The sequence below is a fragment of the Arabidopsis thaliana genome, chromosome 4 (assembly GCF_000001735.4).
Source record: "Arabidopsis thaliana chromosome 4, partial sequence".
NCBI classification, from domain to species: domain Eukaryota; kingdom Viridiplantae; phylum Streptophyta; class Magnoliopsida; order Brassicales; family Brassicaceae; genus Arabidopsis; species Arabidopsis thaliana.
In genome coordinates this window covers 10,328,745-10,340,851 of record NC_003075.7, presented here as the reverse complement: position 1 = coordinate 10,340,851, position 12,107 = coordinate 10,328,745, and the positions used below count along the sequence as shown (strand labels likewise).

General features: G+C 36.7%; 4 protein-coding genes and 1 long non-coding RNA gene across 7 annotated transcripts; 3 read left to right on the top strand and 2 right to left on the bottom strand.

Annotated features, from left to right (window-relative positions):
• Positions 1 to 473: 473 nt before the first annotated feature.
• AT4G18840 (Pentatricopeptide repeat (PPR-like) superfamily protein) lies at positions 474 to 4,286 on the top strand (the record flags this gene model as incomplete). Of its 3 annotated transcripts, none has more annotated exons than NM_001341305.1 (2): positions 474 to 2,198; positions 3,292 to 4,286. In NM_001341305.1, one exon carries the CDS (start codon positions 496 to 498, stop codon positions 2,131 to 2,133), a length of 1,638 nt encoding a protein of 545 aa, NP_001329295.1. The 3 variants fall into 3 exon arrangements, with proteins under 3 accessions (NP_001329295.1, NP_001319988.1, NP_193619.1); NM_001341304.1 differs by having other exon boundaries at positions 496 to 2,198; positions 2,723 to 3,753; NM_118000.1 differs by lacking the exon at positions 3,292 to 4,286 and having other exon boundaries at positions 496 to 2,133.
• OFP5 (ovate family protein 5) lies at positions 2,178 to 4,286 on the bottom strand. The gene has a single exon (NM_117999.5). It carries the CDS (start codon positions 3,401 to 3,403, stop codon positions 2,354 to 2,356), a length of 1,050 nt encoding a protein of 349 aa, NP_193618.2. The 5' UTR covers positions 3,404 to 4,286; the 3' UTR covers positions 2,178 to 2,353.
• On the top strand, positions 4,198 to 4,551 carry AT4G06850. Its single transcript, NR_142045.1, has one exon. It is a non-coding gene; the product is annotated as an other RNA (long non-coding RNA).
• Positions 4,552 to 5,569: 1,018 nt separating this feature from the next.
• On the top strand, positions 5,570 to 5,941 carry AT4G18823 (Defensin-like (DEFL) family protein; the record flags this gene model as incomplete). Its single annotated transcript, NM_001036589.1, has 2 exons — positions 5,570 to 5,627; positions 5,775 to 5,941. The coding sequence occupies 2 exons, from the start codon at positions 5,570 to 5,572 to the stop codon at positions 5,939 to 5,941; spliced, it is 225 nt and encodes a 74-aa protein (NP_001031666.1).
• A 527-nt stretch (positions 5,942 to 6,468) lies between these two features.
• AT4G18820 (AAA-type ATPase family protein) lies at positions 6,469 to 11,239 on the bottom strand. The gene is made up of 6 exons (NM_117998.4): positions 8,484 to 11,239; positions 8,176 to 8,395; positions 7,709 to 8,089; positions 7,095 to 7,623; positions 6,951 to 7,014; positions 6,469 to 6,863 (listed from the first exon to the last, which is right to left on the bottom strand). Exons 1-6 carry the CDS (start codon positions 10,479 to 10,481, stop codon positions 6,762 to 6,764), a joined length of 3,294 nt encoding a protein of 1,097 aa, NP_193617.3. The 5' UTR covers positions 10,482 to 11,239; the 3' UTR covers positions 6,469 to 6,761.
• Positions 11,240 to 12,107: the final 868 nt, after the last annotated feature.

Here is a 12,107-nt window from a genome sequence, read left to right as displayed (position 1 = left end):
TGTCTTCTTAAAAAGGCATATTAAGGAAAATTGTAGAACTTTATTTATGACTTTCTGCACCTGAGTTCAAGCGATGAAATAGTCACCACCATTTCTATCTACAAAAAGAAATTATATCGAAGTAAATGATTTGATACAACTTGGAAGATGGTGTATTACTTGTTAGGAAAAAAGTTTCAACTTTTTGATTGAAACATTGATTCTCCGGTCCTTTAAAAAAAAAAATTTGATTCTCCAGTTTAAAGTTTAAACATGTCCCAGCTATTAGACTTGTTCTTTTGGTTTATAATCTGAACCTGGTTGATGATGATTGGGTTAAGTGTTTTCGTGTTGCATTATGCCTACTTAAATTCCACTATAATGTACTTTTATTTCTCTTTAACAAAAAATAATGTACTTTTATTTCCTCTATATACATTCACACACACGTCTATTGTTTATTGTTTAATTAATTAATTTCACATAGAATTTAACATTTTACATCGATTCACTTCCATGGTTGAAAAAGACATATATATGTGTGCAGAAATAATCATCCGACCACAAGCATATAACTTGCGGTTATTGCAGAAAGAGAATTTGAAAAAAATGAGTGTTTGTTCATCAACTCCAGTACCGATTCTCTCATTCACAGAGAGAGCTAAATCTCTGACGGAGATTCAACAAGCTCACGCCTTTATGCTCAAAACCGGTCTTTTTCATGACACGTTTTCCGCGAGCAAGCTTGTTGCTTTTGCTGCAACAAACCCAGAACCCAAAACAGTCTCTTACGCTCACTCTATTCTCAATCGCATTGGGAGCCCTAATGGGTTCACTCACAATTCCGTCATCAGGGCTTATGCTAATAGCTCTACTCCTGAGGTTGCCTTAACCGTGTTTCGTGAAATGCTTCTTGGTCCTGTTTTTCCTGATAAGTACAGCTTCACGTTTGTGTTGAAAGCTTGTGCTGCGTTTTGTGGGTTTGAAGAAGGAAGGCAAATTCACGGTCTTTTTATCAAGAGTGGTTTGGTGACTGATGTGTTTGTTGAGAATACTTTGGTTAATGTTTATGGACGAAGCGGTTACTTTGAGATTGCACGTAAAGTGCTCGATAGAATGCCTGTGAGAGATGCTGTTTCTTGGAATTCGTTGTTGAGTGCTTATCTTGAGAAAGGTTTAGTGGATGAAGCTCGTGCGTTGTTTGATGAGATGGAGGAACGGAATGTGGAGTCTTGGAATTTTATGATTTCGGGTTATGCGGCTGCGGGGTTGGTTAAGGAAGCCAAGGAGGTTTTCGATTCTATGCCGGTTAGAGATGTGGTTTCTTGGAACGCTATGGTGACTGCTTATGCACATGTGGGTTGTTACAACGAGGTTTTAGAGGTTTTTAATAAGATGCTGGATGATTCCACAGAGAAACCAGATGGTTTTACTCTTGTTAGTGTTTTATCTGCTTGTGCTAGTCTTGGATCTTTGAGTCAAGGTGAGTGGGTACATGTTTACATAGACAAGCATGGGATTGAGATTGAAGGGTTTTTGGCTACAGCTCTTGTGGATATGTATTCGAAGTGTGGGAAAATTGACAAGGCTCTTGAAGTGTTTAGAGCTACTTCAAAGAGAGATGTCAGTACATGGAACTCGATAATCTCGGATTTGAGTGTTCACGGTCTTGGAAAAGATGCTTTAGAGATCTTCTCGGAGATGGTGTATGAAGGTTTTAAACCAAATGGTATCACATTTATTGGTGTTCTGTCGGCCTGTAATCATGTGGGTATGTTAGACCAAGCTCGCAAACTTTTTGAAATGATGAGTAGTGTTTACAGGGTTGAACCTACTATTGAACACTATGGTTGTATGGTGGATTTGCTTGGTCGGATGGGAAAAATTGAGGAAGCAGAAGAACTTGTGAACGAGATTCCAGCAGATGAGGCTTCCATTTTACTAGAATCTCTTCTTGGTGCCTGTAAGAGGTTTGGACAATTGGAACAAGCAGAGCGTATAGCGAATCGGTTACTGGAATTGAATCTACGTGATAGTTCAGGTTATGCTCAGATGTCAAATTTGTATGCCTCAGATGGAAGGTGGGAGAAGGTTATAGACGGTAGAAGAAACATGAGAGCAGAAAGAGTAAACAGAAGCCTGGATGTAGCATGACTGAAGTTGACGGAGTTGTCCATGAGTTCTTAGCTGGTGAAGGACTAAGAATCGACTAAAAATTGGTAATTTCCAGAAACTATATTAATCTTATTCTGTCAATTTTATAGAATTGTTATCAGTTTTAGTATTACCAAGAAGCATGAAGTTACATCGTAGAAAGCTTAAACTATCCACAAATCATACTGATGAATCTATATGTTACTATTCTACACCAAAATTAATGAAAATTAAAATCATTATGCACCTGCTGGAACACACTGATGATCATGTCATGATATTCATCTGTATTGAGTCTGAGATAACAAACCAGAAGCTCTTTGAGTTCTTCTGGATGGTTGATACCATTCTCCATAATCATCTCAATCATTGAATCTCTAAAATCCTTCTGAGGATCACTTGAGCATTTCACTACTGCAAAGCTTTCGTTCTCCATTCCTCCATCTGCTGTTTCTATCAGAAGCTCGTGCTCCCGTGCTCTCTGTTTGGCCTTTTTCAAGTCTTCAATAGCTTTAACTCTGCATTTTTCAGATGCTCTTGGTGAAAAAACTCTAACTTTGTTGTTTTCTTTTGTTCCTATTCTGTTTAGCTCCCTTTTTAGGTACAGAGATTTCCTCTGTTGGTCAGCCTTCAGCTTCACTTCTCTTAGTTTGACTTCCTTGAGCTTTTCCCACTGATGAGCCGGTTTTGTTATGGTATGACCAAGAATCACGGAATCTTCTCTACTGTAACCTCCTGTACCTGTCCTTCTAGCTGGTTTTTTCACCTTGACCCCCGCGTCTTGTTCTGATCTCTTTGGCTTTTGTTCAAGAAGCCTTTGGTCACGTCTCTCACATCTCTGTTTATCTCTGTTCACCTGAATTCTTGGCGTCAGGATCACAGTTCCGTTGTCTCTATCCATTGCCTCCACTTCCAGAAAACCACATGTCTCTTTTTGGAAATCTCTTACTTTCTTCCTCACACTGCTCATTATCTCTTCAAACTTCTCATTCGACTCTTTATCTGCTGATCTTGTTGCAGAGTTCTCCTTTTCTACTGATACTCTTTGAAACCTTTTGCTGTTCTCATGAATATCACTTCGACGTGTAGTAGAACTCAAGGAAGTTTTTACAGATATGTTCTGGCTAGCTTTTTCATCTTGCTTCTTCTCTTTTGCAGGTTTCAAGTCAGAAGAACCACTTAACTTTGAAAACCAAGAAACAGGAAGAGCACGAGACAACCCGGAAGAAGAAGAAGAAGAAACAGGTTTCTTTCTTCCCCATCTCATCATTCCAAGAATCTGAAGAAGTTTTGTGCTTTCTTAGTTTACCGGGTTTCTTAGGCTAGACTATGAAAAGATGTATAAAAAATGAAGGGATATGTATCTAGAGCTTACTGCTGTAATATGGTTAGGTCGTTGTGTTTAATAGGAGGGAGATGAAGATGTTGTCTTAACGGGTAAAAGCTAGTTGTAGTTTGAAAAAAAGAACCAAACCCGCCTGAAGAATCCTGTGACCACTTTTTGCCTAAATAACTTTTTCTTTTATTGGTTCTGTTATCTCTGGGTATGTTCTGGAATTTATACCAAAGTGGGGGACCAATTTTATCAATCAAAAACCAAACTTCATTGATGACAAAGACTTTGGCTCTCTCTCTCCCTTTCTCTTCTTTCGGAGTAACGTGACCAACCCAAGAACCACAAGAATCCTCCCATCTTTTAGTTTTCTAGTAGCTGTCTTAATACCGTAATAACATTGAGTTCTTAGATCATGGAATCTAGTGCCTTTGCAAAGGTTACATGATTACACCCCTAGTCATGTAGCAAAATCTGTACAGAATTAACCTCGAAACCCGAGTTTCATCCAACACAACAACATGATTGGTCCCGGTCCTGGTCTCTATGGTCCTAGACTGAGAGATGTATGTTTTTTTCTTAATCATGAAGAAGGTAAAGTTGATGGATTTAGTGTTATCTCAAAGTTAGAGATTTTTGTGAAGTTTTGAGGAAGAAGTGGTCCTAACTTTAAAAGAACAGCTAAAAATCTCTCCATATGGATATATCACCTACCTTGAGGTATGGTTTGTGTCACCCCCACCAACTTGTTCATGGTTTTTCTTTTTTCTTCTTTATTCTATATAGATGTATAATATTAATACACATTAAAATGGGGATATAGAAGCTTTTTTTAGTGTATTTACATTTGTTTTTTGTGTCACTTATATTGTCAAGACTTTGCATTGAAGCATTCACCAATTTCAGTCCCTTCTACTCTCCAATGTGAAAAGGAATAAAAGAATAATACCCCATCCTGTATTTATTATTTTTTCTCACCCAAAAGATAAATACAAAAAATGTAATTATAATTATCTTTTAAGATTTTTTTTGGAGACTGTCTATTAGTCATATTATCAAATGGGACAAGACGTTATTATATCACTGCTACTTCAAACTTGGTGATAGGGACGATACGGACCCCGTTATGTTTTTATTGATAAAGAAGAGTGCATGATGTAATTATAATTTTATGTAATAATTATTTGAAAACATTATTCTAATTTGTTTGATAGATGAAAACATTATTTTTTTTCATATTTCTTTGATTGGTTTCTTTCAAACTTTTAAGATTTTGAACGACATCAAGTCACCTTTGGACTGTTTTAGTTGACTCGATTTTCGTTTACCATTGTACTCCAATAATATCATTCAGCAATGCATGTTTCCATGAATAACATATCATCATCTTATTGATACTAAAATAGTAGTTCAAGAACAATATTAGGAATATAATCGATGTTACAAAAAAAAAGTGTTTAATATTTACGTTCAATATAATTTAATAACTTTATTAGCAAACAAAAAAAACTCATTCGTAAACAATTCTACAGTTCTTATGTCAAATAACGATACTAATAAAACACTACGTAGAGTGTTAAAAAGATGGCTTATTCAAGATTTGTTTCCTTTGAAATAAATTGGATTAAGAATCTTTCATAATCTTTTTAAATCATGCATGTTTTCAATGAGCCAATCATGCATTACTTATGTTTGTTAACTTTATAAATCTAAGGAAACTAATCATTAAAAATCATTGACTTGCGATCGGATCCATTCAAGTGATTTTCTGATACAAAACGTTGAACTGTTTTGTAGTTTACTGGATTTTTGTTTACATGAATTCAATTGTTTCTACAAATGTACCAATTGTATCATCATCATTGCAAATTGCAATGTTATTTTGAGTACCATATCATTTCCTTGCTGATACTAAGAAAATTGTTGATATGCCTTCAATATAGAATTCAATGCCTACCTTTATTAGCAAGAAAATTAACGGAAAAAAACTTTAGTAGCAAACAATTAAAAACCCTATATATATATCAAACTTAACAAGTCTACATTTCTCATAAGTAATATAATAAACAATAATTATAGAGTTAGTACGTTAGAAAAAAAAAAATGGTCCATCCAAGATTTGTTTTCTTCGCTTTCCTCGCTCTCTCCGTTTTACTTGCAGGTTAGTCTCATTAGATCAACACCGTATTGAGCATTTTTTTTTTTCATTTCGATTACTATTCTTTAAAACCAAAATCTTGAATATGTGGTATATATGATTATACGCATGTATGTCTATGTTATTTTGCAGATATTGAAGCCACAAAAGTGATGAATGAAGATTCAATTTTGTCTTCCAACAAAGGAGATTCATTGTGTTGCAACGATCACCCCGAATTTGGAATATGTACTAATAAAAGTTGTAACAAGTGGTGTCTTCAAGGCTGTACGAGAGGTGGCTTCTGTAAAAGAAAAATTTGTCATTGCTACTGTTAAATTAAAACTATAACTTCATAGTATATTTTCTAGATATTGATCAATGGAAAATAACGATCATTTTATTCACATCTCGATCGAGTTCAAATGTATTCGTTTTTAAATTTGTAAGTTTTGTAGATTCTTTGGCCAAGAATAAGTATAAAATATTTTGTGATGTTGTAATGTTGCTATATGTTGGTGTACCTAACGTACCGTATAGGGCTTTAGAAAATTTGAGCATGGACAAGTAATGCAATTTGCATGCAATGATTTTGTGAGAGGTCAACCTCAACTTATGGAGAAGATTGTCGAAGGCTACCTACAAAGGCTGAAAGATATTCATGCAGCCGATCATTTTCGCAAGCACACGGTTCCGGAACTTCGCAAACTTACTTATAGACGGGTGATTTTCTTTTGCTTTAACTTAATCATTTTAAGTTAAACCATATCACTGACCATTTTGAAATTGTTACTGTTATAATTGAAGGAGACTAATACTAAAGATTTGCAAAAATGGCTCAACCTTTTGAATGATGTCGACAACATTCTTAGCAATTGGAGGATGATCGTTGAACCATATTGATCAAATATCATCTCCTCGTTGAACAACTTTCATTTATCGTCCTTACGAATAATCATGTGTGTTAGCGTCTGTGGTTTACATAACGCAGTTCTTGATGCATCTACATTAATAAAGATCTCTCTTACGAATGGTTTTGAAGAGTTAAATTAATCCATTTATTTTGTGGTAAGAAAGATTAAAAAATGCAAAGAAAAAAGCTACATTGATTGAAACTACAGTAAAATCTGCGTATGATCGATCAGAGAATTAAAGCCTTTATCTTGTTGGAGATCTCGTAGACAGGCATTTGCCGCACGACACGAGCTTAAGTAACGTATGTGGTCTTGCCCTTCTTGTTCTCACCTTCAACCTCGTGGCCTATAATGTCAAAGTTTCCATCTTTTCAATTACTCATAACCAAAAAGTTTTGATTTTCACTGAAGATAAAGAGGGTTTTGATGTTACCTTGCGACGTGTGCCTCTTGAGGATTTCCAGCATAACAAGCTTCTTGATCTTGGTTCAAGTCTCCTGTAAGAAAAAAAAGAGTCAACATTTTTACTTTTATCTATCTTTGAAATGATGTTTGATTAAGTGTTAGAGATTCTTACAGATTTTCTTGTTCCAGCTTCTCGGCGATAGACACGGCCTTGCGTTTAGACCAACCGTTCTGGAGTGAGCATCCGTCAGCTTGCTGAATCACATGAGCCAACGAGACCTTACCTCTCACAATGCTTTGGCTCTGGTTCTGACTCTGGCTTGCTTCCAAATGTTTCCTTCTAGCTCGGGCTAACGCAGAGGAACCAACTGGCTCTGTCCTCTCCTCTTCCTGTTGCTTCTGTTGTTGTCGTCTTTGTCCATTAGATTCAGTAACTTCAACTATCTCACTTCTTCCACTTCCATCGATGTTGTAATCATGGCCAATGAGTGCTAAAGATTGTGGCAGGCTTTTGTCTTTCACAGTTGGGTGATGATGATGATGATGCACGTTGTTTCTCGGGTCTTTTTTTGTCTCGCATCTGATCTCTATTGTGACAGGTGACTCAAGAACTGCCTCAAACGCTTGCATAATATGGCTTCGGAATTTCTCAGCCGTGGATTTGGTTAACGGAGAACTGAACATTAGATGCACAGTAGGAGCTGCCATAACACCAGAAACAAGTTGGCTTCACAGAAACTTTGAACATAATAAAGATTCAAGATTTGTCTATACGAAATGCATTACCTGATCCGAGATTAAGAGAGACGATTCTTCCTTCTTTATAAAGAAACTCTCTCAAACCGTTAACTCGAAGCTTCTCAATAACCTCTAACCAAATTTCTTCAACAGCGGGTCGGTTTTTTCTACTATCACCTCTTCTTCTGTCCAAACCAGAACTTCTTCCACCAGCTGCATCGCTAGAAGGATCCAGATGGTGATCTGAGCTTTCTCTACCTCCAGTGTCTGCAGTGGACGAACGTTGAAGCAGATAGTTCTGATCAGGAGCCAATTGAAGCAACGCGGCTGTGAGCCAAGTCAGTTTATCGTTTGATACTCTCAGCTGTTTCTCTGCCTCTGATAACGTCTTAAGTGCCTGTCTCAGTTTCTCCATATCTTCTTTAGGTACTATAACAAATCAAAAGTTGGATTAGAACAAAAGACTAAAACAAAGCTATTGAAATTTAGGTAGGCTGGAAAATGTCGAAACTCACATGGTTGTCGTCGAAAAAACTTTCTTTTATGCTGATCTTTAGTGAAATCATAACTACCAGCAAGAATATCAGTTATGACCGTTGCAAGCTGAGACATTAAAGCCAATGGTTCTACACTTGTTTCCATTATTGTTCTCAGATTCTTCACAGTATTTACAGTATCTGCAGATAAAGCTAAATCAAGAAGATCCACTAATTTTTCATCAGAAACAAGCCCAACCTGAAAGAATTAAAACCAATTCGAAATTATCTTCAAAAAAATATACTTTCAATTGTTTTATATGGTGGTGGGACAGAACAATGCTTACCAGTTCCTGAACTAAAGGAACAGAGATCCTCTGTCCTAACAAACTCAGCTGTTCAAGAGTCATCTCAGCATCTCTTAATGAACCATCTGATCTTGAAGCAATAAGCTTCAATGCATCTTTATCTATCTCAATCTCTTCCTTTGATGCAATCCATTGCAATGAGTAAACTATATCTGCGTCCTTCAGTTTCGGGAAAAAGAATTTCTGGCACCTAGATATGATCACATGAGGCAAAACATCAAGACTCGAACAGACGAGGATAAAGACTACATGACGTGGCGCTGCTCGATCCACCACTTTGGACAACGCATTCCAACAATCAGATGACAAAGTATCACAATCATCAAATATGAACACCCGAGGGGACTGAGATGAAACCATCACATTACCATCAAGTAAATCCATTATTTTCTCAAAGTCATAGTTCCCAACAGGACCCACTTCCCGAATGTTCCAGCTTTTACCCATATCATGTGAAACACAAGAACTGCAAGTGCCACAAGGCTTTGGTTGTTCCATGGAATGACAGTTCAAAGCCCTTGCAAATATCCTAGCGCAAGAGGTCTTTCCGGTTCCATTTGGACCGTGGAAGACATACAAAAGTCCAAGCTTTCGTCTAGCAACTGCATTAGAAAGAGCTTGTACCACCAGATTCTGCCCCAGAAGATCCCGGAATGTTTTAGGTGTGTATTTTTCAGTAAGACTCTGATGCTGTTGCCGATGTCGATGCCGAGCATTTACATGGCTCTTCTTTTTGTGTTTTTTCTCCCCTGACCTTCCTTCTGAAGCAAGGTCAGAATCCTCATCGTTCTTGAGCAGACTGTCTGCAAAAATACCTAGCTCCCCCGAGTAATCGTGCACCCAACCATCATTCTCTCCACTATCAACTAGTAAAGGAAGTGCTTCACCATCAGAGCCGATAAAAGAGCTTGAGTCATCATCAGATTGTATCATCATCTTATCAGAACCATTTCTCTCATTAGTTTCACCTTTCCTACCACCTTTCGAATCAGACATACCACAAGACAAACTCCTACCCGCCTTATCAAGAAAAGTTTTCCCTCGGTGATGAATTCTTGACCAATTAAATGGAATCCCACAAGCCTTTGTCATGTTCTGTTCCCCAAATCCCTCTTTTTCTCCATCATGCTTCTCAACTTGAGGCAATGTGTTAGAAGCAACAGACATCTCACTCTTACCACCACCAGTATCTCTACTCTTACCCCGAACTCTCCTCGTCCCTCTAAACTTCCGTCTTTTAGGCCGACTCATTCCACCCGCACATCCCCGAGTATTACCACCACCACCACCTCCTCCATACCTAACCCGTGGACGAACATTAGATGAAACCACATCATCACTATCACCAACAACAACCTCATTTAACTGATCAGACAATGTCTTAACCATAGCATCATTAACCCTACTAAGCCTCCTACTAGCTTTTGATCCCGAACCATGAGAAACAACCTCATTAACATTTTGATAATCATCCCCAATTCTATAACTCTTTCTACTAGATTCCTCTCTCTTAACTCTCCTACCACTATCCCTTTCACCACTAACAGGACCAGACCTCTCATCAGAAGGAGTCACTTTAGATGTCCCAAAGTTGACAACAGGTGAAGAACCACTCAAAGCAGACAACCTACGACTAGACTTCTTTAAATCAACAGATCTTCTTCCTCCTTCCACAAGATCTCCTTTCTTCGGAAGCAAATCCACAACAGAAGGAGGCGTGTTCCAAGCAGGAGGGCTCGCAGATGGATCTCTAAGAGACCGTGACCTTTGGAGAACAATGAGGTCTCTCATTAAGGCACGGTCAGTTAAAACAGGACTCTGCTTATGCATATTGTTCTTCAAATGAATACAATTCGTTAAATGGATATGGTTACGAAGATGCTCACCGATATCTCCATTTGCATCTTTCAGAATTCGATTGTTCCGTGTTGAAGAAGAAGAAGCAACCCTTGTCGTAGTAGTAGTCGTCGTCGTCATTAATTCAGCAGAAAAATATCATCTCTTTCCTCCTCGGAATCTTGCATAAGTACCAAATCGAATTGTATCTCATTTTTGCAAAAAGTTTCCAAATTTGAAGTGATTTTGTGTGACAAACTATGGCAATAGCTTTAAGTCCACAAAATCTCAAAAAACCCAAATCAGGAGTAGTAAATTAGTGAAATTGAAAACCCAGATGGGGAAAGAAAGAAAAATGAAAACTTTCGAGCTCTCTGTTACAAGGGAAGAAGAAGAAGAAGAAGAAACAGAGAAGCTAAAGGATCAAAATTTATGATTCTTATACACTGAAGATGAGAACTTGTATCACATTAAAGAAGATGAGAGAGATTGAAAAATTGATGGAGGCAAGTGGGCATCGTTGTTAGTGACATCATCAGCCACAGAACAACAGAGATCAAGAGAAAGAGAAACAAAAAAAAGGAGAGAAACGGCAGCGTTTTAAAGGAAATCACAGATCTCTCTCCTCTTTCTTCACCAAACTTTCACATGCAGGATTCAGAGGAAACTGATGGGTTTCTGGAGAAAACGATGGCTTTTTGGCACAGTGCTTTAAAAACCTCCCTTTCGGGTAGAGGGTTTTGTTGTTTTCCGGTTTCTTCTAAAGAGAAAAAGAAAAATGAAAGAGGAGACAGATCTGTTGCAGACACGAACACAGAGGCTTATGATAGGAACAAAACCAATAAAGAAGTGTCCGTTTGTAGGAGAGAAGCATGCAATAGAAATTAGTATGTTCTTTTTTCTTTCTTTTCCTAAATTAAAAAGATTTAGGGTATTAAAAAGTTTTAGGGTATTAAAAAAAAAAAAAAAAAATTTAGGGTATTAAAAAGTTTCTGAATTTTTTCACTGAGACATTAGTACATTACCATAAAGTTTCGACCTTTGAATATACGCCTTGGGTTTTTGTTATTTTTTGTACAAATTTTCTAGGAAAAAAAAGTACAGATTTTAAAACTAGTCGTTGGCATTTTATTTTCTTATTCTTGTGTTTTTCTTTTTTTTCTGATGTTTCTTAGTAATATCATTGGTCCATTTGACTATTTGAATGCTTGGAAATATCCATTAAAATTTACTTTCGAAAATTACTACATTTGAAATAATGTTGGTTAAATAACGAATTCTTTTTTATTTTCTCAATAAATATGGTAAAAGGAGAACAATGTCCACTCAAGCTAGTCAAATCTTTCTACTCATCAAAATAGTAATAATCCAAAATAATTATCATATATTTTCCCTTTTAATCATGATGAAAAGAAAGATTCTAAATTTGTGGAAGCTCTTAATTAATATCAGGCCTCTTTTGATTAAGTTAAGGTTTCTATTTTGCAACCACTCAAAATTGATTTGTCTCATCAATTGTAAAGATGATTACTATAAAAATCATTAAAAATGATCGAGATGAATAGTGTTTAACAGTGTAAGACTGTAAGTGATGGACTAAGATTTGTTTCTAAATATGGCGGAACAAAAGAAAATCCTAGGTTGTTATAAAATAAACTATCGAAATGTTTACTGTCTCAAATAAAATTCCAAATTTCCATTATGAAAAATATGGACTTGGTGTGTTTTAATTACTCCCAAAACTGCAATTATACAAGCACCCAAAGA

What these genes read in the sequence shown, in the direction of transcription:
- AT4G18820 (NM_117998.4), bottom strand. Translation starts at nt 10,481, where the DNA reads ATGACGACGACGACTACTACTACGACAAGGGTTGCTTCTTCTTCTTCA. An exon ending in GTTTTTTCGACGACAACCAT is followed by an intron (nt 8,090 to 8,175) that starts GTGAGTTTCGAC and finishes GATTTGTTATAG; the next exon opens with TACCTAAAGAAGATATGGAG. An exon ending in AAGCTGGAACAAGAAAATCT is followed by an intron (nt 7,015 to 7,094) that starts GTAAGAATCTCT and finishes TTTTTCTTACAG; the next exon opens with GAGACTTGAACCAAGATCAA.
- OFP5 (NM_117999.5), bottom strand. Translation starts at nt 3,403, where the DNA reads ATGATGAGATGGGGAAGAAAGAAACCTGTTTCTTCTTCTTCTTCTTCC.